General features: G+C 39.6%; 1 protein-coding gene across 18 annotated transcripts in view; it reads right to left on the reverse strand.

The window, feature by feature from the left end:
- The window catches only part of Nrxn1 (neurexin 1), a 1,056,958-nt gene that overhangs the window by 766,537 nt on the left and 264,471 nt on the right, over nucleotides 1-25,950 (reverse strand). Inside the window, exons 4-6 of one of the 18 annotated variants that reach the window (XM_035445185.1) lie at nucleotides 16,119-16,159; nucleotides 13,495-13,502; nucleotides 6,121-6,131 (exon numbers count right to left, since the gene is read on the reverse strand). The exons of the other annotated variants lie outside the window; for them this stretch is intronic. Coding sequence (XP_035301076.1) covers nucleotides 6,121-6,131; nucleotides 13,495-13,502; nucleotides 16,119-16,159 — 60 coding nt within the window. The remainder of the gene's footprint in view (nucleotides 1-6,120; nucleotides 6,132-13,494; nucleotides 13,503-16,118; nucleotides 16,160-25,950) is intronic. 18 annotated transcript variants of the gene reach the window in all.

Below are 25,950 nucleotides of genomic sequence, written 5' to 3' on the forward strand. Positions count from 1 at the left end.
TTTCTGAAATGCTCTAAAGACTTCATTAGACTAAGGAGATTTATATGTTTAATTAAATCTACTATCAAGGTAATTTAAGAGAAGATAATAGCCCCATAGTCAGAGGTAATAAAGTTAGCATTCCATGAATCAAGAGAGGAGAAACAGACATTAGAAAGGAAGAGGTGGGTAGGGGCAGTGTGCGAATATTGAATTAAGGTGCTTGGCCCATCACATTAATTATCATTAAGTATTAATTTGAATTATTGTCAGTTCAGTATTAATTCCCAATGTAAGTTACTGTGATCACAGCTATAATTTCAATCTGTTGAAAAATTGTCACAATATCCAACAATTGAAGCTACACATATGTTAAAGACTGCCTGTGGAGGGATGAGCAAAGGAGCCAACACCTTGCTGGAGAAACCCACAAAAACAGTTGACCTGACCTAGTGACATCACAGAGACCCTAGTTTTAAATCTGGGGAAACAGCATTGCATCTAATGAAGCACTCTGAATGTGGGTGCCAGCTAGGAGGCCTGGGCAGTCTATGGGACCTCTATCAATGGACCCAGTGTTTATCCCTAGTGCACAGACAGACTTTGGGAGCCCATTCCCTATGGAGGGATATTATTGCAACCCAGATACAAGAAAGAGGGCCTAGGCCCTCCCTCAAATAATATGACAGATTTTGATGATCCCCCTTGGTGGAAGGCCTCACTATCCTTGGAGAGTGGGTGAGGGGTGGGTTGGGGGATGAGGGGGGAGCCTGGGAGGATGGGAGGGCCAAGGAGGGGATGGGGGAATTGATAAGTAAAATAAGATTGTGTCTTAAAAAAAGACTTCCTGAGCCTGAAAGACTATTTGCAACTCTGTTATTTTGGAGATTTGAAATGTTCCAAATTTAGAAATAATGCTGGACAGTAGTGGTCCACGTTTTTAATCCTCTGGAGACAGAGGCTTCCAGATATCTGTGAGTTCAAGGCCAGCCTGGTCTACAAATCAAGTTCTAGGTCAGCCAGTTGTGCTAATGTCCTTCATAGACATTTCTTCTCTCTGTATGTGTGTAACGTAATATCTTTTCAACTATCAGGTAAAACTTTGGAATATATTCACAGACCATTTGTTTCTACCAATCCAAAAGCTAAAAAATATTTGTTAAAACCTAAAGCACATACTTCCATGTCTGGCTATCTGCTTGCCTGGTGTTCCCTTTGATGTATTTGGAAGTTGTGTTGACTTAGGACTTGTTGCTGAATGTGTCCTGTGGTTGGAAAATGTTCATGGAACTGCTTCTGTATTGGAGCATGTAGTTTAGAGTGACTTGAGTCTATGTTCCATGGCACTGTTCATTCATATCTGAGTTAGAATAAATGATCTCTTAGTCCCTCTGTGATGAGCACTGTCTTGCTTTGACACATACTTCTATTGTTGGCATCAGTATCTTTACTAAAGTCTCCCTTAAATTTGTTGTAATAAGCAAACATCTCAAGAACATCCATCCATGGTACACACAGTATCTATTTAGAGGAGTTGACATTGTATGGTATATAACCATATATCCAAGCCTTAGAGTCATGTTGAGGCAGACACTTCTTCACTTTGCCTTATGTACATATATGCTTGACAGTGTTCTTGTATACTAAGAAAGCTAGAAAATTGTGCCTACAAATGAAATACCAGTGTGTCAGGGTTGTCAGCATGCTTACCCATCCTCATGTGTCAAGCAATGAAAGCTCAAAATTGACTCCATCAGTGGTTGAGTATTTTGGAGAATCAGATCTTAAAACTGCCTTTGCAATGGGCAACTAAGGATTGAATTGCCCCTTCTTGATGTAGAAAGCTACCAACAACTTCTGTAGTATATACATGTGCAAGTCAACAGTCTGTCTATTTTCTTTCATATTCCTTTGAAATAAAGTTTAGAAATCAATATATTTAATATATCCATGTAGCCAGCCCCTAAGTAGGTGTGGCTTGTTGTCATTTAGGATAGTGTATATACCTAGTTAGGGATATCTTCCTATTGTTTATGGTTGGGATTGGAAGGAGGTGTTCAGGCTTGGACACCTCTTTCAGATGACTTTAGGGTTTAGTTAAAATAGATAGTTAGGATGTGACATAAGCAGATTGTTGTATCTTCTTATATTTTACCTTTATGATTGTTAATTTTGGATACTTTAAACTGTTAAGTTTTAATTCTCTTTTAGACTAAAAGGGGAATTGTAGGGGAAACTGAAGCCACGCCTACTTAGGGGCTGGCTACAGGTGTGCCTAACCACGCCCTCACAAGCTTGCGAGGGCATGGTCAGGGGACGTAGGGTGACTGCGTTTTTGCTTTCGGTTTCTCTTTTGAGCTTGCGTACAGACTGCTGCCATGCCGGCTGGCTAGGTCTCTCTGTAAGTAAGGCTTTTCCCTATTAAATACCCTTATATTTCTACCTGACTCCGTATTGGTAATTTCCCACTATATATCCACACATGGTACTGCTTGAGTATCTATCCCATTATTGAATATCCTTGTTAGACCCGTTCATTCTTAGAAATGCTGGCTGTTACCTGGGATCTAAAAGGTTAAGACAATGACTACTATTACTAATGTAGAGCAAAGTATCACCTAGACAGGAGACAACATTGCTTTGGAGAGAAACACTGCTGACCCATTTTGTTCTATGCTCATACAATGCAACCTATGGCTATCAGAGAGAGAGAAATGATATTTTATTAAAATGCAGGCTAGTATGGTTGAGGAAAGCAATCTCGGGATTATAGAGTTTGTCTGTTTACTGAACTCTCATTTACTATGACCCACAGTGATTTGAGTGCATGCTTTCTAACAGTTTACTTAACACACTGTGCTGGACATGCTCATTATCCATCACTTTTAGAAGGATCTAATATACTCCCGTGAAACCCTGTCTTTCTTGAAGGTACAGAATAACATAATTTCACTGGTAATCTTGTAACACATTTCCCAACTAGGCAGAATGTGGTCTTGATAATATAGTGTCCCTTAACTTATTCCCCTTCAAACAATTTTATAATCATTCTTATGTTAATTATTTCTAAATGCCTGCTAAGTATATCTTTACTAGAATGACCTTTCTTCTTTGCTTCTAAGTCCTCTGAGACACTGATGGCCTATGTAACTGAACCCTTACTTTGAGAACTAAGCCAGCCTCTTAATGTTTCTTTAGGACTTTTGTTGTGGTCATCGCTATGCTACACACTTTCAAAGTTTGTGGCATCTGATGCACACAGCATTAAAGTTTGTGTAAAAGCACCTCTCTGGTTTCATGGGTGAAATGCCAAAATATACAATTTAGGTTGTGCAATTCTTAAGATAATGAAACAAAAACAAGCAAACAAAAAATACCCCACAATCTGAAGAGCTAAGATTTGAACCCAGGAAGCTAACCGCTCGTCTTTGAGACTGTCTCTACACTAGAGCAATTGTGCACGCCTTCTGAGGAAGAATGAGACAGCACTTTCCAGTGATATGGAAAAGAATGAATGGATGCTCTCCAGCTGTCCTCTGTGATTTGCTTCACCTGTCTGTAGAGTTTTCTTTCATCTGTCAGCACTCCCCACCCCCTCTTCAGCAGAAGGAGCAGCCTCCCTGGAGGGCTTCTAGGGTTGCTATCTGACACCTCCCAAATCCACACCTTGCTTTGCATTCTCTTGACAGCTCTATTCATCAGCCTGTCTATCTGTTGGGTACCCAGAGTTCTCTGCAGCTTTGATTTGGAATGGGAGCCTCAAAATGTCTGCTTCTCTGTGAAACAGTCGATGCCCCAGGATCACCCGCCTCCTTCTGCATGACAGAGATGCCCAGGTTCATTATCCAAGGCTGCTGTTGAGTGAGATTTCCTCCTTCCAAAGACTTTCTAGACTAAAGCAGCTCTTTCTTTACCTTTGTCATCCTGCAAGCCACTTGCTGAGACAGATGAGACACACAGCATGTTCTATTTCCATACCATTTACATATTATTAATAGAAACACAGGCCAGTGTCTCAAGGATGACATTGAGGAAAAATTGCTTCATATTTTACAAGGCAACTCTACAAGCTGATGCTCATTACGGTCTCTTAGAGCAAGTTCCTTGTTTCTCAAAAGGAAGGTGATTTTTACGGGTGATTCTTAGCTTGCTTGTATCATGTTTTGAAAAGTGAAGTTCCTTTTGTCAGTAGGATTGGCATTGAGAAACTGCATCATCACTGTTAGAACTAACCAAAAGCTATTTGAGCCACAGTAAAATGCCATGTCTCCAGAGACTATTTATTATGCTAAAGGAAGGATTCAAGGCTGAGTTTAATGAGATTTCTCAGCCTGCATGTCTGTGCCTGGAGGAAACTTGTTCTGCAGTCTCCTTAATCATAGGAGCAGAGTTCCTGCCAGTCTGCTCTGGTTACCTGCCCACTGGCCAGGGTAGCTCTAAGAAGGAATCAAAGTCCACCTGTACTTCTCAGATGGCTTTGTAATGTGCTCTTCTATGACCATTTTTTTTGTTCTTCTTCAAGTTTGCCTTCAACTGTTCTCTTTATTCCTCTAAGGACTTTCGCTCTAAAACTTGTAGCTTCTTGCCTGACTCTAACTCAGAAAAATGACTCATCATAACCTCCTTCAGGGCTTTTGTCCTACTGATACATAGCTTTCTTTCTTAGCCTTTGCTGTATGTAGTCCTAGTCACAGGGGATTTATATTTTACTACAGAGATACTCGAACATCCATGTTCATTGCTGTTTTGTTCACAGTAGCAAGGAAATGAACTCAGCTTCAATGTCTATCAACAGACAGAAGGATAATGAAAATGTGGTATATACACACAATGGTATTTTATAGAAGGGAAGAATTTGCAGAAAAATGTATGCATCTGAAATTATTACATACAGTGAGATAACCCTGGCTTAGTTGGACAAATAGTGCATTTTCTTTTTCATGCGGAGATCCTAACATTCAGTTTTGATGTATGTGTATACATGTGGGTGTGATTTCAGGTACAGGTCATGAATCTTGAAAGGGACTGCAAGGGGGGAAAGTATGTCTTAAAAAATGGAGACAATAAAATATAAGATAGTAGGAAGGAGCTTTCTGGTTAAGGAATAAATTACCTAAGAAAGTGCCACAATACTACCTATTACTTCATATGTTAATTAAAAACAAAAAACAAAAGGATATCTCAATCAAATCCCTCCCCTCAGGATTTGGGGAACCCCACTAATGAGGACTCAGGAAGAATGGAAGAGCCCAAAAGGATTGAGGACACCAACAAATGGAGGCTGTCTAAATCAACAAGATGAGTGTGCATATGAGTCACAGACACTGAGGCAGCCTTGAGGCAGGCACCAGGCCTGAACAGGTCTCCATCAGACGGAGTCCTAGAGCTGAAAGGAGAAGTGAGCACATGCCCCCATCCCTAATCCAGAAGCTTTCCTACTGACAGCTTTCCTAACTTTCCAACTGATAACCACTGCTAATGAAACATTAGCTTCCTTGAAAGGAGTCTCAGAAACAAACTACTCAAGGGTAGGCTTATGTTCAACGGTAAATGACCAAGAGAAAACCAACTCAAGGGCATTTTTGGAGGTGCCTTGTCTTTTAGTGTTGTGTCAGGACCCCGCCTTTTTGGTAATTTTATCTATCTTATTATTTATATATTTTTGTATTTTTCTTCTGTCCTTTTACTCTACAGTTCCTCTGCATACTTATTATAGTTTCCCCTTAGTATTTTTATAGGATTCATGAGTGTGCAAATGAGTGGATTTGTTTCTTGTGCCTTCTCTTTGGCTCTTTTCCTTCTGTTTGGTTTTTTTGCCCAATTCAGATTTATTAGATTTGCTTTGCCTTATTATATTTTATGTTATTTTACTGTTATCCCATAGAAACCTATTCACTTTTGAAAGATTCAGGCATTATGCTGGCCTGCCCCTGTTACCTGGTGGAACAGGTAGTACCCTGGTCAGCCCAAGGTTCCATGGGAACTAAGTCTGCACGAAGGTTCAGAGGACCCCTTTAAAAGACAGATCCCTGCCCATTTACGTTCTCTGTTTCCTCTCGGCTTCCTCTCTGTTTCCTCTTTACTCTACTCTCTCACCTATGCATTCTCTGCGGCGACCGGCCGTGGAGGTCAGCCACTTACCCTGTTCTCCTCTTCTTAGTCTCCCTACTCTGCTGGGCCTTATAATAAACTTATAGTCACCATGTCTCATGTCTCAGCATTTCTCTTTTCTTCTTTTTAAACAAAAGAATAACAACTTTCTAATAAAAGACAGAAAGGAGAAGCCGGGCATTGGTGGCACACGCCTTTAATCCCAGCACTCGGGAGGCAAAGGCAGGCAGATCTTTGTGAGTTCGAGGCCAGGATGATCTCCAGAGTGAGTGCCAGGATAGGCTCCAAAGCTACACAGAGAAACCCTGTCTCAAAAAACAAAAAACAAACAAACAAACAAAAAACAGAAAGGAGGTGGATCTGGAGGAACTGAGAAGAATAGAAGGAGGGCAACTGTAATCAAGATATATTATGTAATGAAAAAATCTATTTTCAATAAAAAGAAAAAATCAAAAGCACAAATAAAACAGTGTCATAAAATTAATCTTGGACACATATTTCTTCCCATATCAATCAAAGTCTGTCAATTGAAATAAAAACAGGGAATGGAAACGAAACCTAAGGATGATTTAAAATATGGTATGAGTCTTTAACATAGAATTGATGGGTTTTCTACAAAGACCAACTAGGAACTAGGAAGCTCTCATGCTTAAAATAAATTGTATTCTCACTATTCATTTATAGATTTGCTGCTTGGGCTTCTAAGTGAACTTATATAAATGATGATATTCTGGGCAATAGTCCCCATCATTTTTTATATCACAAAAGTCAATCAAGAATGAGAGGGGAGAAAAGACAGTAGAGGCAAAAATTGCCAGAGATCCAGAAGGGTAGCTGCTGGTCCTTGAGGCACAGTGTGGGTATGAAGAGACCACCAAAGGTAAAATTCCCAGAGGCCAGCTCTGCTCCCCTGTGTGAGTGTCTGGGGTGAAATCCAAGTACCCCATTTCAAAGAAATTTTCCAGGTGACTCTGGGTATAATTAGTCATGTTTCCTCACAGCTGTTGATTTTGTAGACAACCAACCAGCCAAAGCATTCTGTGGAGAAATATGAGATGAATATTGTAGGGCAGAGAGAGTGTTTGCTTTTTTGCATCAAAAGTTATTCCCACCCTGCTGCATGACTTAGAGTATCTATCGATGCTAGTGCACCTTGTTGCCATTCCACTGCTAGGCTGATAGGCTCATGTCTTTACCTTATAACTTGTCTATGTGCTGTTGCTGTCAGAGATGAGGCTAATTTGTGTTTCATTTGCAATGTCTGCCTCCACCTGGGTCATGAAAGTTAGGCATGACTTTTCCATTTTTCACATTTCCTTAGAAATATGCCTGTGCCTTGCACATATGCTATGACCTTCTAAAGCTCACCTTTAAGAGTGGGCATATAAGCTCTTGTACTCACACCACCTACAATGAAGCTGAAATAAGTAAAATACAGCTCGTTTCCCATATTCTTACAAGTCAGTGCTTGCAAACATACAAATCACATTTTTCCTAGAATAAAGAAGGGTGATAAGGGATGCAGAGATAAAACAGTCACCATAATTAAAGTAGAGATAGTAAATTTCTAGGAATGTACTGTTCAAAATGCAATGTTCTCAACTGGTAATTGAACATCGTAATTAGTGTTGGAATAGAAACTGGTTAGGCCAGACTTGAAGTCAGGGATCAATTGCTGAGCTATAGCCACCAATGTCCTGATGAAACAGTATTACCAAAGCACTGTGGTCTACACTCAACTCAATGAATAACTGATACTTAGGTTCTGCTTGCTGTTTTAAACATTGCACTTGTCTTGAATTATACATGATTGTGTACTTAACTGATATATATATATATATATATATATATATATATATATATATGAAGGATGTTTATTTAAGCTATCTCAGAATTTCCCCCAATGATTGGTCTTGGTGTAAAGCTAGTTTTTTCTCCAATTTATTCTTAAACCTACTTTTGAAAAATATCCAAAGCTAATGTAAAGATTATTTATATAAACACAATACCTTGCTTTGTCTTTCTTCCTGCTGGGTATCACCACCATTCACTGTAACTCTTCCATGCTCATTTTTTCCTTTTATAATCCATCTCTCTGATGGCTCACCATATTTAATTAAACAGAAATACAGAAGCATGAAAGTAGCAGATACAAACAGGAGTCCTGGCCTCTGAAGGCTTGTTTTAGCCCACAGGCTTCTGCTTTTTGATTCCTATGGAAAAATTCATGTATTGCCTTATCTGTCAGCTCAGATTCCAGTGTGGTGAAATTTTCAAAGCTCAATACTGCTTTGCTACAAGTAATTGAAAACATGGCATGCTTCTCTGAGAATAGAACTATTCATGTAACTATCCTGACATTCCCTGAATGAAGCATCTAATAAGGGAAAAGCCTCTGTTAATTAGACCATAAATAAACACTTAACATTTCCAAGCCTCAAACGAGGAAAGGGGGAAACATTTTCATAGACAGAAACTGGTTTTACTGTTGATTGGATCAGCAGTTTGTAAGGATGCCAGGGAATGGATCAGTAAACTTGCATTTAAGAAAAAAATCAGATTGGATCAATTCACTGACCAAAGCAAACCAGATCATGACAAATAAAAATTGAAAGACAATATTCTTTATTGCTCATGAAATGAAATAGGCCAATGTTTTTTTAATTGCTTCTCTCATAATAAATGGAAAAAAATGAAAGATTAAATCTTTCTGGACATTGGTTTGAGATGAGAAAGGAGCTTGGAGTGACTGATATCTTCTACTGAGGAGGAGTTAATGGTGTTATTATTTCTCTTTCCTGGTATCCCTTTATTTCTGTGGATAGATAGTTCAATTTTGTGTAATAATGAAAGAGTAAACACAGCCATAACTCCTAATTTTATCCAAATTGATTGTGTGATAAAGATAGCATTTATGCCCTAAGAATTGGTCCACTCTTGCTAATCTGCTAATCTCAGAGAAGATTAACACAAGATTCTTATCAACCATTTCAACATGTTTACCCAATGGTTATAATGATATTTCTATGATCCTGGACTTGATTTAATTAGCAAAAAGTACTGTTTTCTTACTGTTTTAGCAGAACAATAATATTTTTTTTGTGTGCATATGTGCATACATGTGTGTGTGGGCACATGTAGATCACTGGTAGATCCCAGAGAACAGGATTCACTTGTCTATGTCCATGACTGAGTCACAGGGATCAAACTCAGGCATCATGCATGATGGCAGGGGCCTTGACCCATTGAGTGGTCACTCTGGCCTTGAATGTATTTTTAAAACCCATTCCATCAGCTATGAACTCATTTTTATCAAGCTTGTAGTGTTTGTCAATATGTATGTAGTGGGTGCAGTTCTGAAGTGTTTGCATTTAATAGTTTTACATTTTTCTTAACTATCAAAATTATTCTGCATTTATACAAAGCCACAAACTTTAAAATGGGGCGATTTTGTCATACAGGGGACATTCACCAAGGTGTAGTGAAGATTTTTTTGTTGGTCATAACTAAGACAGTAGCTCTGGTATCTATATACCACTAAACAGTCTGTTATAAAAGAGGCAGGTGCCCACTAAAACTCAGGAGGAATCGAATGCCAACCTTTGCAATTTTGACACAAACCTTTAATTTTGATCATATTCTCAGATAAATTTTCTATTTTAGGAAAAAGCACTTATGGAAGACAAGTGAAAAATAACACTGTCTCCATGTACCTACATAATACACTTTAGTACGGAGTTAATGCAAGTCCAGGATGCCTTCCGGCAGTGTCTCTCTTTCAGAGGATGGCTGGATAGGTAATACATTTACAGGAGTAAATGTGAACCAGAAAGAACATGGCAGGTCATCATTTCAAAATAAAAATGAAAAAGCTGAAACTCCAGTTGCCTTCAGTGTTTCAATCCTTAGGCCATTCATTTCTGAGACAATTACCCTCATATTTATGGTTGTGTTCTGTTCTGTTGGGTGTGAAGACAGAATTATAATGAAGCATCAACTTTCCTAAATAGAAAGTGGGAAGAAATGTCTGGTAACAAGGTCTACTTGATCACATGGAATCTCCAAGTCGTACTGGCAGCTCATATAAAACAAATGGCTTTGCTGACAATGGGCCTATGACATTATTTGTTACCAGCAAAAAATAAATAAATAAATAAATAAATAAATAAATAAATAAATAAGGCAATACTCTACAAATGACAAACTCACTATCTGTTTATTTAGCTTGCTCATTTTAGAGATGGGATCTTGTTCCACAAGTGTCCTGAAATTCACTGGCTAGCACTGGCTAGCCTCAAACTCAGGCAGGTGTTGTGCTGCTTCCATGCTAAGATTTCAGGGCACACCTCCATAACCAGCATCTTCTTTATGTTCTGCAGATGAGGACTGCAGATAACACCCTTCACTATTGAATAAGTCCAAGTAGACATATCCAGAAAACAGAAAACAAACTAGTTAGCCCCTGATGATTTCTAAAGTCAACAACTGGCAACTAGGTGAGAGACTAGCTTTTTTACATGAATGATGAGTATGTCTTAGGTTGTATATTTAAATATGTGTATGTTTAAAGAAATATAAATAAATATATGTATATGTATGTTTAAAGAAAATCCATTTCAATGTAAAGGTCATGTAGGCTGGTTCCACTCTTCACCTGCCTTCATTTGGCCACTGGGATGAGATGGTAGAAAATCATTAGTATTAACTTTCAAATTTAAGGGAAACCCTATCATCTCTCTCTCTCTCTCTCTCTCTCTCTCTCTCTCTCTCTCTCTCTCTCTCACACACACACACACACACACACACACACACACACACACACACACACACACACACAATCAGTGCCCAATCTAAAGAAATAGCAATATGACAATACGATTCTAAACTACTGTAGCAAACCTGTGATTAGAACCAGGTAAAAGGGGTCAGGAAGAGACTGGAGAAACCCACAGGGACAGCTGACCTGAACAAGGGCTTGTTCATGAACCCCAGACTGGTAGCTGGAAAACCAGCATAGGACTGTTCTAGACCCCCTGAGTGAGGAAATAGTTTGGAGGTCTGGGTAATCTATGGGGCCTCTGGTAGTGGATCAGTATTTATCCCTAGTACACAAATGGACTTTGGGAGCCCTCTCCAGATAGAGGGATACTCTCTCAGCCTAGACACACAGGTGTGGGACTAGGCCCTGCTCCAAATGATATGACAGACTTTGAAGATTCCCCCATGGAAAGCCTCACCCTCCCTGGGGAGTAGAAAGGGGTTGGGATGCAGGGTAGGGGGAAAGGAGGAGAGGGGAGGGGGAAGGAACTGGAATTGACCCCCTCAAAGAAGTTTGTCTTTAATAAAAAATAAAGAAAAAGAACCAGGTAAGACTAAGGGCAAAAGACACCATGCTGAGGAAGGCAGGGTGAAGTTGGACACAATAAAATACTATGTAGGCACTATATTTTTAGTTCAGTTAAAGGAGAAAAATAAGGTGCATTGTAAAGAGTAAGGGATTCTGATAACAGAATTTAAGTCTTAATGCCTCTCCCTGACTCCGCCCATGTTTATAGTAAAGGGCAGATACTGCAGAGTATGGAGCAAAAAGCTCAGGAAAAGTATCCGAAAATGGACCCTTTCCAAGGCCTTCTCCACATGAGGAAAAGGCATGCTTACTAAGTCAGTAGCTCCTAAGAAACAGAACATTTGTAGAGTAGACACTGTACAACTTCATAAAGCATAAACATATTTCTGTATGCATCAATCCATGCAGTCTATTTATACGCAATGGTCAATAAGATGGATGAAGCTGGAGAAATAAGTTTTCAGAAGTATTTCTTTCTTGGGAAACTGAAAAGACATTGTAAATTCCCCTGCCTTTTTGCATCTGTTCCAATATTTCCTGTAGGAGGGATGAATGGATGGGGAAGCAGGAGGAGGAAAAAGATGCATTTAAAGGTAAATTCAGGATCAAAATCTGATTATGAAGAAAAGTGAGTTTAGCAATACATTTTTGGAGAAGCCATTGTAATCAATAACTTCCCACTGGTTGGTTCATTAACCACAGTTTTCATTGAGTTAGTACCAAGGAAACAATTAGATACAATCATCAACCTTTTCATGCATTAATGCCAGTGCAAATTAACTCCTACCACTAAAATTACTCCTCCTGTCTGTCAAAATCTGTGAATGTATGACTTACTGCACTCAGGGCATAATTGTGTCTCCTTGCCTGTATTAAACTGACACATAAAATTCAATATTAATTAAAACAAGATCAAAACAGCCCTCACTGTCCTATTGATAGGGGTTTCCATTTGTGACAGAGCCTCAGAAGACTCTGGACTTTACCAAAGCTCCCACCGAGTGACAGATGCTCAGTTAATGGTGATTCACTTGCATGGAAATTCCAAATAAGAACGTGATGGGTTACTACAAATGTTATCTAGAGTGGGTAAACTACATTGCCATAAGGCAGGAGTTGCCTTATATTTCTCAGATGATTTTGTGGAGTCCCCTCATATGTCTCTTCCTTTCCACACATTCTGTATTTTCTTCATGCTAATTTTCCATAGAGCACTCTTCATGAAGAAACCAGTGAAGTCAGGAGTCTGTATCACTGGACTCTTTTTATTGCCCCTAGCCCCCATCAAGTCAAACTCACTGATTGCTATACATAAGAATTCCAAGAATAAAATCTCTGCTTTCTCCTATGTGCACTTATGCTCTGAGGCCATCTGAGACCAGGCCCTGAGTGCCGTGAAATAGTCTCATCACCACTGAAACTCATTGGTGTGATGCTGACTTTAATAAAGTAGGGTTTACTGAACAACAAATATCAGCTAGTGATATAATATTCACAAAGAGACAAAAAATACAAGAGAAGAATTATGTGGGCCCTTAACATTAATAACTTTTAACCAGATGTAGCACATAGCTTATCCTATTTTGCCAGTTTATGCCCAAAATAGAGGAAAATAAGTTACAGTTTAGACACTTTCCAAAATGTTGTACATGGAAAGAAATTTGCCTTCTAGAATGGTGTGTGTGTGTGCGTGTGTGTGTGTGTGTGTGTGTGTGTGTGTGTGTGTGTGTGTGTGTGTGTGTGTGTGTGCTCGCGTGTGCATGTGCGTGTGAGAGGGGGGAGGAGAGGGTCCCTTTGAATGTGTGATAGTCATTTCTCACCTCTAAGTATCAATACGACACAAAATACATAAATTTTATACTCAAATGACTTACTTTCATTTATAGACACCCACATCTACATGAACATAGGAAAATTATTCAGATTCTTAGTGCTCTGACTCAGAACATAGGCATACTAATTCTGAAAACAAATCAAATGGATTCTCAATAAACTGTAACTGCTACCGTTAGTAGCAGAGTGTCAAAGTCTTATACTCATGACCATATAGCCTCTACAGCATCAGCTATTTCCCCTTCCTACATAAATACAAGATGAGAAAATCTAATTTTGTTCAATCAGTGGGTTGACCCAACATATGCCATTCAGCTGGTCGCAGAGACTCCAGCAAGCCTCGATCAAGGTCAGTAGAATTTGCTGAAGCATCTTTCAAAATTGTAGTATAAATAAAAAGCACAAGGAAAGACGTTAATTTCAACTGATATTTTTGTTATAGGAAGGGATGAAACATGAAATAACCAAAAGCAATGCATGGAGAAAGGAGACATTATTTCTGCTATTTGTAAGAGAGTTTAGGTCGCTGCTACTATCAACAAACACGACTTAAATCAGTCTTGATTTTCTTCTAGGAATTAATGAGCTATGTACTTAAAGTTACTGATATTGTAAAATGTGAATACTCTAATGATTGAATTAATAAGAACTTGCTAATGGAGGGTGGCAAACTAAATTTGAGGAACTGGTCAGCATTTTTTTTTCTTTGTCAGAAAATATTTCAACTGAGATGATTTCCTGGTTCAGCAGTTTATGTTAGCTAGGAGACGGGGGATGAGAAGCAGTGGGGATGTTTAGAGCAGGGCAATGCCTAATGAGAATTAAACAGCCAGGATAATGCTAAATATTTCCCATATCACTTTCCAAGAAATCCTAGAAGGGCAATTTGTAGATGAAAAAGAGCTGACTATCAGTTAAGTTTTTACAAAGACACAAAAATTTTAAACCTTTGAACTGTGTCTATGATGTTTAAAAAACCAACAGAGTTCCATCTCCCAGGTCATTTCCTTAGACCTAGATTTTCTTAGTGCTAATCTACTTTGGACACAGGTCAAAAATGGCTGCTGTCTTCTGAATTTTATATAACAGCAATGAAATTTGACATCAACTTTCTAAGAACTACTACTTGGAGAGAGAGAGAGAGAGTGTGTAGGTGGGTGAAAATGGAAGTAGTTAAATGCTCCTAAGGTCAGCCACATCTCATTTTAACCCAGTTTTGGCCTTACATGGAGGATGAACACAGACAGGAGTTCACAGACCCCCTACTGGCAGATTTGAAATTTCCACTCACTCTCAGACTTCCTTCATTTCCACTTTTAATAAAACATCTCTTGCAAACACTTTTAATGCCAGAGAAGGGCTAGCACAGTTTTTGTAGGTTAGAATCATATTTTGTGGATGTGTATGTCTCATGTGTGTGCTGTCTGTATATGTTTATATGTTTGTATATGGGTATGTATGTGCACATGTGGGAGATAGAGATCAAGTGTTGCCCTCAATCACTCTCCTCCTCATAATTTGAGACAGGACCTCTCATTTAACCAGAAGCTAACCAATTTGGCTCATCTGGCCAGAAATCCACTTGTCTCTGTCTTCCCATTGCTAACTGGAGTACATTGCCATGTCCAGCTTTTTACATGGATGCAGAGATCCAATGAAGGTGTTCATGAAGTTACACTTTGCAGACTGATCTGTCTTCCCAGCCCAGATCTGTGTCTCCCATGGTCAGCAGAATCACACAGTAATCTATATTGCAGACATTAGTAACTAAGACTGTCAACAGTTAGCTTCCCTTACATCAATATAAAAATCCAGAAGAATGACACCAAGAAAATATATCTGTAAAAATATTTTCTTTCAAATGTTCTAACATAAAAATAAAAAAAAAAGGCTTTATCAGCAAGCATCATGGCCTAGGAAGATTTCATGTAGGAGTTTCCTTTCTCCCAGTTAAGAATGTATTCTTATCTGTTACATGAGGAGACACTTTTGTTTCCAGGTTTTAAAGCAATAATAATTGTGTCACAACAGCATCTTTAAAGGTTGCAGTTATTCATTGTTGAGGATATTAAAGTCTAATTACTGCATATAACATTTTGCAATCATTTCAATTGGTCTTCGTAAAAGTGTTTTCCTCATTCCATAGGGAACAAAATAAAGGCCTTGAGAGTTAAATGACATCTGTAAAAAAAAAAAAAATAAAGCTGGGAGATATTGCCTTTTAAATTAACTGCCTGTATTGGATTTTAGATTCTGAGTAGATAAATATAGTTTTAGAAGATGACTATAATTCTATGAAACCAAAAAAATGTTCTTTCCTTGGTACATAAATGATTACGGGTGCAACACAGAAGACAAAAGGCAATGGCCAGTAATATAGGGAAAGGCTCTTTGCTGCCAGTTTTACAACAATAATAGATCATGGAAATACAGAGAGGAGAAGGTCCTTGTCATTGCCCTAGTCACAGCTTGAGGAAGAGCACTCTGCCCTCTCAGTAACAAACCCCCTTGGGTGGGGATCACCTGAGTGTGTGTTTGCTGTTGGAATTGGTTTTAGAATTCAACAGACATCATGGAATCTCTGCTCCATTGCCTACTAGCTACACCTCAGGTAAGGTGCTTTACCCTCTCATACCTCTATGACTAACACAGACTACAGAATTGACAGAGTAGCAACAGGAAACACCTATTGTCAATTTTAAAGTGCGAAGATGCAAGGCAGTGCTAGCACAGTGTGTGGTCCACATTAGGTGCTCTGTAAATCACTGGTATTTTTCATATTCACAGGCATTTTGCTGGGATTCAAAGTAATTGCCTTAACATTTCCTGCCTAGGTGCCACTATAAACATGGTCTACCCCTTTCACGTTCTCCCCTTCATTGCTCTCTGCTCCACTGCAGAATTTAAATCTAACCAGAAAACAAGCTCTTTCATTAGGTTCCGAGTTGTCCCATCACTGCTTCTTGAGTGCAACAGAGGGTTAACGGTGGTGGGAAATACATAGATTAAGAATATCTAGGAGTTGGGGCTAGCTCAGTGATATAGTATGTGCTTCGCATACTGTTGTCTGAAGGGAAAAGGAGAGGAGAGGAAGAGGGGAAGGAAGAGAGGTAAAGGAAGGGGGAGGCGGGGGGGGGCACATATGAGAGTATACTTGAATATCAAGAATATACAATCTCTCTTTCTTATTATCAGGGCTCCGCAATGGATCCAGCCAAATCCCTGCTCAGATAAAAGGAATTTCCCAAAGTGACCTAAAGCCAGGGTAGTCTCATTGTCACTTATGAACTGAAAGATGTTTGTATGGCATACAAATTAGTATTTCTCCACCAGCTTTGCCCGTTGACTTTTAATATGCGCTGGTAAAGTCCTTTACAACCAGTCTCAGGGACTCACTGAGCGTCTCACATGTTCATGGTCTGAGGAACTGGAGGTCATGTGTACTATAGTGTCAATGTAACAATGAGGTCTGTCTGAGTTTTAAGTCACCAGTTTACAAAGACACTTTTAAATAAAACACAATCTACCCAGAGTCTGGGCTTGGAAGTTTTCGCCGGGATGCTTCTTTCCACTAGAGGGCGGTGACGAGTCGTCTCCTTTAGAGCTCTGACCCAGGGGACACTTCAAGGGCAGAAGCCCACTTTCCTCCATTCAGGATGTCTGGAAACGAGACAATCTATTCCAAGAACTGATCGATATCTTGTTATGGAAGGCAGATGAAGAAAGTGTCTTGGAAGTAGAATAAAAACAATAATAATAACAATTTAAAAAGCAACAGAAATGGGAACAGCGGGGCTTGGCAAGTAAACTGCTTGGTGTACAAGCCTGGTGGCCTGAGTTCAACCCCCCGGGGGTGCATACAAAGGGTGACTCCACTAAGTTTTCTTCTGGCCTCCAGCTAGGTGCTATGGTGCCCTCTCCTATTATATACATATGCCCACTGTAAAATAAACATTAAAAAAAGAAGAAGAAATGGAACTCCCAAATATTCTTGTTATCTGCCACGGACACAACTGTGTTCTGGACTGTTCATCTTCCTGATGAGAAGCAAGGTGGAATCCAGGAAGCAGCTCAAGTGTGAAATGAACCTAAGCAAAGACTATTGTCATGTGATCCATGGCACAGGACAGATCATGAGTAACGAATCAAGCCAGAGGATGCCACTAGATGCATCATGGTCATTGTACATCTACAAGTAGTGACCCATTTAAGAAGGGTGGGATTAGAAAAAACGACTACCTCAGAAATCGGGCTTCACCTAGGCCACTGACCTCTACCTTCCATTTTGTGTTTTTAAAACTTTGATTATTTTTCTTTATTCTTTGAAAATTTCATAAAGGTAACTTCTGTCTTTTGTTTTTTTTTGCTGTTTTGCTTTCTAATTTTATATTAATTTGGTTTTCTGACACAAAGTTTTACTATGTAATGAGGCTGGCACTGAATTCAAGTTATAGAATTCTTCCTCTTCTTGCAGAATTTATAGGGATATGCCACCACACCCAGATTGTTTGTGATTTTACAAGTGTGCGTGTGAAGTATGCATGTACATATGTGTGCTTACATGTGTGTACCTGTGAGTGATACAGGGTGATGCTACACACATGTCTGTAGAGACCAGAGGTTGACATCTGAGAACTTTCTTACTTACTATCCAATTTACATACTGAGGCAAGATTGCTCATTTGGACCTAGAGCTCAATGACTAAGCTGGTCTAGCTATCCAGTTTAATTCTACTTTCTAAGTACTGGGATTATATCAAGGCCATGACATATGCCCAGTATTTACATGGGTTTTGGGGATCTGAACTCCGGTCCTCATACTTGTTCAGCAAGTTCTTAACACACTAAGATATTTCTCTAGCACCCAGTCTTGTATTTTTGGAGCCACCTTCCTGGTTTTACTTGACTGTTACGATGAAAACTGCAGTCTGAGGCAAATGAGAAGGCTGAAAGGCAGCAGAGATGGTTCCCATCTGTGTTCTGTTCCAAAGAGATTCCCAGGTTTCTATAAACTCCTCTGTGGATGCTGATTATGTTATAGTCTAAGTGTTGAATGAACCCAAAGGCCAAGAATTTGACCCCAGTGTGGGGCTACTTAGAGAGGATGCATGTATTAGCAGGAGGCAACTCATGGGAAGTCTGTAGGTCACTAAGGGACTGTCTTGAAGGGGACACTATGGTACCAGCTCCCTCCTGCTTCCTGGTCATGAGACGACAAGGTGACAAAGTTTTTGTTTGTTTGTTTTTAGTAGATGTTTTCAAGAGTTCTTGTCTTGATTTACTGCCTCATCAAGTCCCAAAGTAGTTAGTTAATTTGTCACAAACTGGACAAACTGAACCTCTTCTCCTTGTAAATTAATTACTGCAGGCATTTTGATATGGTGGCAGAGAGGTGACTAACTCAGGTAGGCTAAAATCCCTGTTCATTTTGGAAAAGTATGTTCTTCTGTTGGTGAGAAATCTCAGTGGGTAGAAGCCTTAGTGCAATTACATGACAATGTGAACCTACTGCCTGGACAGAGTGGCAGAGAAGAATCGACTCTCAAGATTTGTCCTGTGACCTCACGCATGTGCTATTGCACGAGTGCATCCACCCCTCTCTCACATACATACTAATATGAATTTACCTTTGAAAATAGTTTCCTGATATTGTTATACTATACATAAGCACCCAAGGGTGCTGAATTCTTGAAGAATCCTCCTCTGCCATTAGCTCTATTTCCTCTTGTCAATATATCAATAGATAGTAGAACTGAAAGTTTAGATGTCAGAATTTGTGAAGCCTCTTAGTACTACCTTGTCTTCTCTTCAAGTCTGGCCACAGTTCCTGAGCGGTGCAGTCCATTTTATTTGGTATTATATCATACTCCACTGCTTGTGGGTAGGCTTTTCTCCAGAGGTTAAAAAATACTAACACAAATACTTCATGGTCTTGCAGTGTTTGAATGAGAATGACTCCCTCATGCTCCAATATTTGAATACTTAGTCCGAAGTTGGTTGAAGTTCAGGAAGGATTAGGGGGTATGTCAAGGGGATAGACTTGGACGTTTCAAATGCCCATGCCATTCCCAGTTAGCTCTCTCTTTGCTTCATGGTTTTGGATCAGGGTGTGAAGTCTCCCTCTCTATCCCTAACTACTGATGCCATGCTCCCCACCATGAGGGGCGTGGACTCTGACCTTCTGAAATTGTGAGCCCCAGTCTCTTTTTTCTGTAAGTTGCCTTGATCATGGTATCTTATCACAGCAATAGAAAAATAACTAAGACAGTTTAATAATCTCCTGTTTGCATGTGTATTAACTAACTTAAGTCAGAGAACAGCTCTTTTACATAGGAATTGTTTTCTTTTTATAAATGATTTATTTAATTTCATTTTATGTACATTGGTGTAAGGGTGTTAGATGCCCTGGAACTAAGTTACAGATGGGAATGAGCTGCCATGTGGGTGCTGCAATTGAGGCAGCCAGTGCTCTTAACCACTGAGCTATCTCTCCAGACCCATGTATGAAAATCTCATGTGTCATGTTACAGAGGAGGAAACTGAAACACAGTATAACTGAGAAACTTGTTCAAGGCTTGTAGCCTGGAGAAGGCTTCTGTGAGCCATGATTCCCAAAATAATCTGCATCCACTAAACCCCCAGATAAATTGCCACTGAGCAGTAGAATCTAATATAGCTGTGCAGCACCTACATTTGAGCCAAGAACTACCATGCATGTCATTAAGGATCATGTAAGCATCCTTTGTCTGATCCTCAGAACAAATTTCATCAGCCAGTCAGTCTTTCCCATTTAGATGGAGACACAGAAGCCTGTCAGGATGTAGGCAAGAGGTAAGAGATCATGTATTTTGAAGGGACCAGCTCCCCATTTCCGAAGCCACAACAGCCGAACACGTGCTTGCCTGACCTTGCCTTGGTCACAAGGAGGTCAAATGCCTGCCTTGTGACAAGGAACCAATCAGAAGTTAGATGGTGGTGCTATGCTTTATGGCTCTGGGTGTGCTTTATGGACAAGTGCATAGCAATGAGGTGCAGAGCATAGCAACCACCCTGGGAGGGCCTATGGGCCATAACAACCAGTTGACAAATCAACACAGGGCAAACCTTCCAAGCCTGTGCATACCCCTAGATACTCCCCTTATGCTCTCCTATAAGATCTCTATGCAGACACTTCAAGCTGTCTTTCCTAGCCATCTGCCGTGGCGGGTGGATGAAAGACCCGAGCTAACATGGGGTTAGCTCGTTAAACAACTATAATAAAGCCTCATGCAGTTTGCATCAAGCTTTCGACTCTGCCTGTTGATTGGGGTGGCTGAGTTCCTGGACTGAGCTCCTGGAGGCCTGAGCTTCCAGGGGTCTTACAATTTACTAAGAATGCAACCAAGACCAGAGTCTGCAGAAGCTGTTCTTTACTCTGCAGATCTTCCTGTCCCTCTGAAGATACCATCAAGCTACTGATGGTCATACTAGGGGCTTTCTGTAGCCCACTGCACAGTACTGATGAGGTTACCAGCAAGTGTTACTATGCATCACTGCCTTGATAATGTCTCTATGAATAAGATGTCTACTTGATTTTCATTTAACCTCAAAAGAATCTGATTACTAAATAACCATTGAAGAATTATTGGGAATTAGGTTTTATAATTATGGCTCTTATTACTGTCATTAGTATGCAGCCTTTCATATTTAGGCCTTTTAATTAATCCCCATAAGTACAGAACATTATGGTCAATATAATAACGATTCTATGGCAAGTTACAAACAATCCCCAAATCCCTCTAACAGTGTTCAGGGCTCCTTTGTCTACCTTGGTTAGGGCACACTTAGCTTTAAGGCTAAAATGTCTGTGGTAATTGATAGGCCCTCACCCGGAATCACCTATCTCACTAATGTGCCTAATCAGGGAAATGATTAAAATCCGAGTCCCAACTGTCAGGACAACTCTACATTCCTGTAAGACAATAAAAATAATTAGCTGCTTGAGTCAGGAGAGCCTCAAATCAGATACACAGCTTTTCAATTCTCTAAGCAATATATTATTTCAGATAACTATAGCCATCAAGTGTCTGGTTTCTGTTTTGCACAAGATGAAAGAGCCAAGTCTGTCTAATATAGAAAGTGAAATAAAGAAAGACATTATAGCTCAGTCTCAGAGAGAGGCAAAATCAGCTGGCATCTGACATTCATGTTGGGTACCTGATGCTGTCTGAGAATTAGTCTCAGAAATGCATTTTCCAATACCTCCAAATATTCAGCACACATACATACATACATACATACATACATACATACATACATACATACGTGTGTCTATATAAAATGTGTGTGTTATATAATGTATATAATATTGATGCATTTATCTAATTATTCTTTATCAATAAAAATGTGCAGTCAGATATCTGGGTAAGAACCTGAATAATCAGAGAAGCATAGGAGCAGCCACCAGTCACTTCCTCTCTCTTTCATTCCTCTATACAAAAGGCTGAAGTACTCTCTGCCCTGCCTCACTACTTCCTGTCTTCTATCTGTGCCCAGTCCTCCAAAACCTCTATGGTTAATTTTCTTCCTCTAGTGGCTAGCTCCTCCCTCTGAATTCAAGCAAGCTTTATTGTAGGAATACAATCAAAATAGCACACGACATAATAATACAATATATCAAATATTGCCACATATATGTATATATATGCATACATATAGCTTTTTATTAAATTGCCACAAGTCTGCACTTATAGCAAAAAGTTTGTCACATGATAAGTACTCACTTATAACTGGATATTAGAAGTAAAGAAAAGGATAACCAGGCTACAATCCATAACCCCTGAGAAGCTAGGTAACAAAGAGGACCTTAAGAGAGACATGAATGGATGTCGTGTTCCCCCCCCCAAGGGGAAATAGATAAGATCACCTGAGTGAATTGGGAGTGCTGGGGGAAGGGGGAAGGGGAGTAGGGGAGGAGAACTTAAGGGAACAGGATAGTTGAGTTGGGGGAGGAAGAGAGAGAGAGAGAGGAAAGAAATCTTGATAGAGGGAGCCATTATGTAGTTAGGGAGAAATCTTATGCTAGGGAAATTGCCAGGAATCTGCAAAGATGATCTCAGCTAAGACTCCTAGCAATAGTGGAGAGGGTGCCTGAACTACCCTTGTTCTGTAATCAGATTGGTGACTACCCTAATTGTCATCATAAAACCTTCATCCAGTAACTGATGGAAGCAGATGCAGAGATTCCAGCTAAGCACTGGGCCAAGCTCCCAGAGTCTAGGTGAAAAGAGGGAGGATGGATTATATGAGCAAAGGGGTCAAGATCATGATGGGGAAACCCACAGAGATAGCTGACCTGAGCTAGTGGGAGTTCACTGACTCTGGACTGATGGCTGGGAAACCTACATAGGACCAAACTACACCCTTTGAGTATAAGTGACAGTTCTGTGGCTTGGGCCACAGTTCGTGATGCCACTGGTAGAGAGACCAGCATTTATCCCTAGTGCATGAACTGATATTTTGGAGCCCATTCCCTATGAAGGGATACCTTGCTTAGCCTGGATACAGGAAAAGAGGGGCTTGGTCTTGTCTCAACTTTATATGCCAAACTTTGTTGACTCCTCATGGGAGGCCTTACCCTTTCTGAGGAGTGGATGGGGGCTGGGTGAGGGGAAGGTGGGTGAAGATGAAGGAGGAGAGGGAGGGGGAATTGTAGTTGGTATGTAAAATGAAAAAAAAATACTTAAATAAAAAATTTAAAATGGGAAAAAATGTTTCTTTGTGATCTGAAACATCTGCACTAACATACTTCTAGATTTTAATATGCAAAATTCATGCATTTTATTTCAGAGAGCTACTTCTGTAGTTATTCATGAAGGGACCAGATCCTCACTCAGCCCCCTGCTTTAGCAGCCATGACAAGCTACAAAAAAGACATGAAGGCCTCTAACTCAGCACATGACACAAGTAAACTCCAGATTTCATGGCCTCCTGGAGCCTAGGGCTGAAACTGAACCCAAGGAAACACCAGACCGCCCCTCCCCCCAGCCTCCTAGATACTTGGTTCCTGGGAACTGTTTGGCCACAAAAGAAACTCCAGGGGAGACCAAAAACTACCCTGTAGTCTCCAGGATATAGTTCTGAAAACTACTGGTATCTATAAACAACAGGCCACCTGCAAGTAACAAGACAAAGCCATAGAAACCACAGAATGTTCCCTCTCAGCATGGATCAATGAAAATAATTGGCACACAGATATTTCATGCCAGAATATGACTTTGAGAAATTCTCCTAATTGTTACCAAATGTCAATCAATCAGAAACCAATCTGTACCTACTGATGTAATCCTATGACTTTTGTCTTTAAAACTTAGCAGTAGACAGGGAACTCCACTAAGCCTGGTGACTGCTGTGTCAGCTAGCTAGGCTGGGTCCCTGTCATGGTTGGATGAACAATATAATCCTTGCTTTTGCAGTTCAATGGGTCTGTCTTCCTGGTCGTCTCTGGGGATCTTTGAGACTTGGGCACAACAATTCAAAGTGGCAACAAGTGGCCTCAGAAGGGGTCCATTCTAAGATGTGGCCTAACAAACATCTTAGCCCTTTTTCACTTGGCAGACTAAAAGTCAAAGAATCCCGTTCTTTGTTTTGTGGAGAAAAAGGCTCACAACATGCTCTCTCTTGGCATACCACACCCCTTCCTGATTCCAACACTATTGGGGATGATTCCCAGGAAAAAGGCAACTTTTGGCCACTGCCTAGCCTTGGAACAATTTGGAAGGGGTAAAAGGGATAAATAAAATAGCTATGGAGACACTGCTGTCATGGACAGAACAGAAAACACACTCATCTTTAAAGAATCTTTATTGAGGACTATGACTGATTCATGCAGTTCTTATGAACAGGTTCCTTCAGATCAATGACTGGTGGTGAAGAAATAACTAAGTTATAATTTAAATGAATTATTTTACAGAATCATCATATCTACTATCTAGAAATAATCTTACAGCAATCCAAAAATAATCTTCCACAGGCTTTTTGAAGGCTATGAATGATATAAGGTCAGAATCTAGCTGATTAGTATTACCAATCAGCATCTACATCCCCTCATGCCATCTTGGGAAACTGCAACATGCACACTCAGAGTTTTTCATGAATGTGAACTACAGTGTTGGGAACTACAGTTAAATGTGTCTCTTAAAATGTGGCCCTTCCATCACAGTGAAACTCTGCATCCTTCAATTGGCACCTCCCCAGCCTTATATCCAGACCTACAACAACTACAGTCCCTAGTGATATCCACTCTACTCACAAATTCTACAAGACAAAAATAATTCAGATTCCATGTACTAGTGACATTACACAATAATTGTCTTTCTGTTCCTGGTTTCTTTGCTTACCACAATGTCTTCTGTGTTCATCCACATTATAAACAGAAAAGTGAAAAGAAGCAAAAAAGTAGCCCCTTTTATGGTTAATTTAATTAATATTCCATTATTTACATGCTTCATGTTTCTTCATCCACTCACCCACTGATGAAAGTTCAGGTCATTTCACATATCGGTGTTTGTGAAATATGATGCAAAAATTATGCAAGAGTCACCACATAAATTGCATTTCTTTTGGATATATGACCAGTAATGAGATTGGCATACCATATAGTGCTACTTTTCATTTTTTTTTTTTAGGGACATAGAAAGAGTTGTCCAAAATCGCAGTGACTAATTTATATTCATACCAACACTGTGCAAGGATTTTCCTCATGCAACATTTGTTATCAGTTGCTGTTGATATCAGCCATTCTAACTGGAGTAAGGTGATCAGTGTATATTTTCCTGGTTATTACCAGTGTTGAACATTTTACCATACAACTTTTGGCCATTTACACAGTTTATTTTGAAACATGATTAGTCATGGTCTGCCCTTGTTTTGGCTTGGTGTTGGGTTGAATCTCATATATATCTATAGTGGTCCACTCTCTGTCAGTAGGCTGCAAATTTTCCTCCTGTTTAGCCCATCTCTTCACTCTGTTGTTTCTTTTGTTATTTCATGTGTTTTGAAACCTGATACGATTTCCTGTTTCTAATTTTGTTTTTGTTGCCTGTGTTATGGAGTATTTTCTAAAAAAATTTCATTTAAGTGTCAACATTCTAAAGTACTTGACCTTTGTTTCTGGAAGTTTTGCTGTTTTTGCACCATTCATTTCAGTTTGTCACAGATTTTCAGTTGATTTTTAAATAAGGTATAGAAATAAGGGCTGCATTTCATTCAAGTGGTTCTAGCTACAACCAACTTCTCTGTAAAGTTATTAATTAGATAAGTAAGTGGTTGTAGATTTCCTGAGAATTTAAAACACATTGTACCTGTCTAGCATCAAAAGGTAATAAATGCCATACTCAATGACTACAGTTTAGGACAATATGTGAAAGCATTCTGAGGTTATCAGATCCTCCCTCTGTATCATATTTATACTTCACTTTTAACTAGTTGTGTTATAACAGCAGCTTTTGAAAATATAAGATGAAGCAGGGCATTCCAACTTAAGAGGAGGGCATAGCAGAAAACATGACCTATAAAAAAATCTTCACTGAGAGGTAGGTCACACACCCAAAACCACATTTATCTAGAAATGACATAGAGGCTTCAGCATAAAACATTCTGTTAAAATACATTTAGGAACCATTTTCATAGCCTCAAGTAAG

Source organism: Cricetulus griseus, chromosome 5, assembly GCF_003668045.3.
Source record: "Cricetulus griseus strain 17A/GY chromosome 5, alternate assembly CriGri-PICRH-1.0, whole genome shotgun sequence".
Taxonomy (NCBI): Eukaryota; Metazoa; Chordata; class Mammalia; order Rodentia; family Cricetidae; genus Cricetulus; species Cricetulus griseus.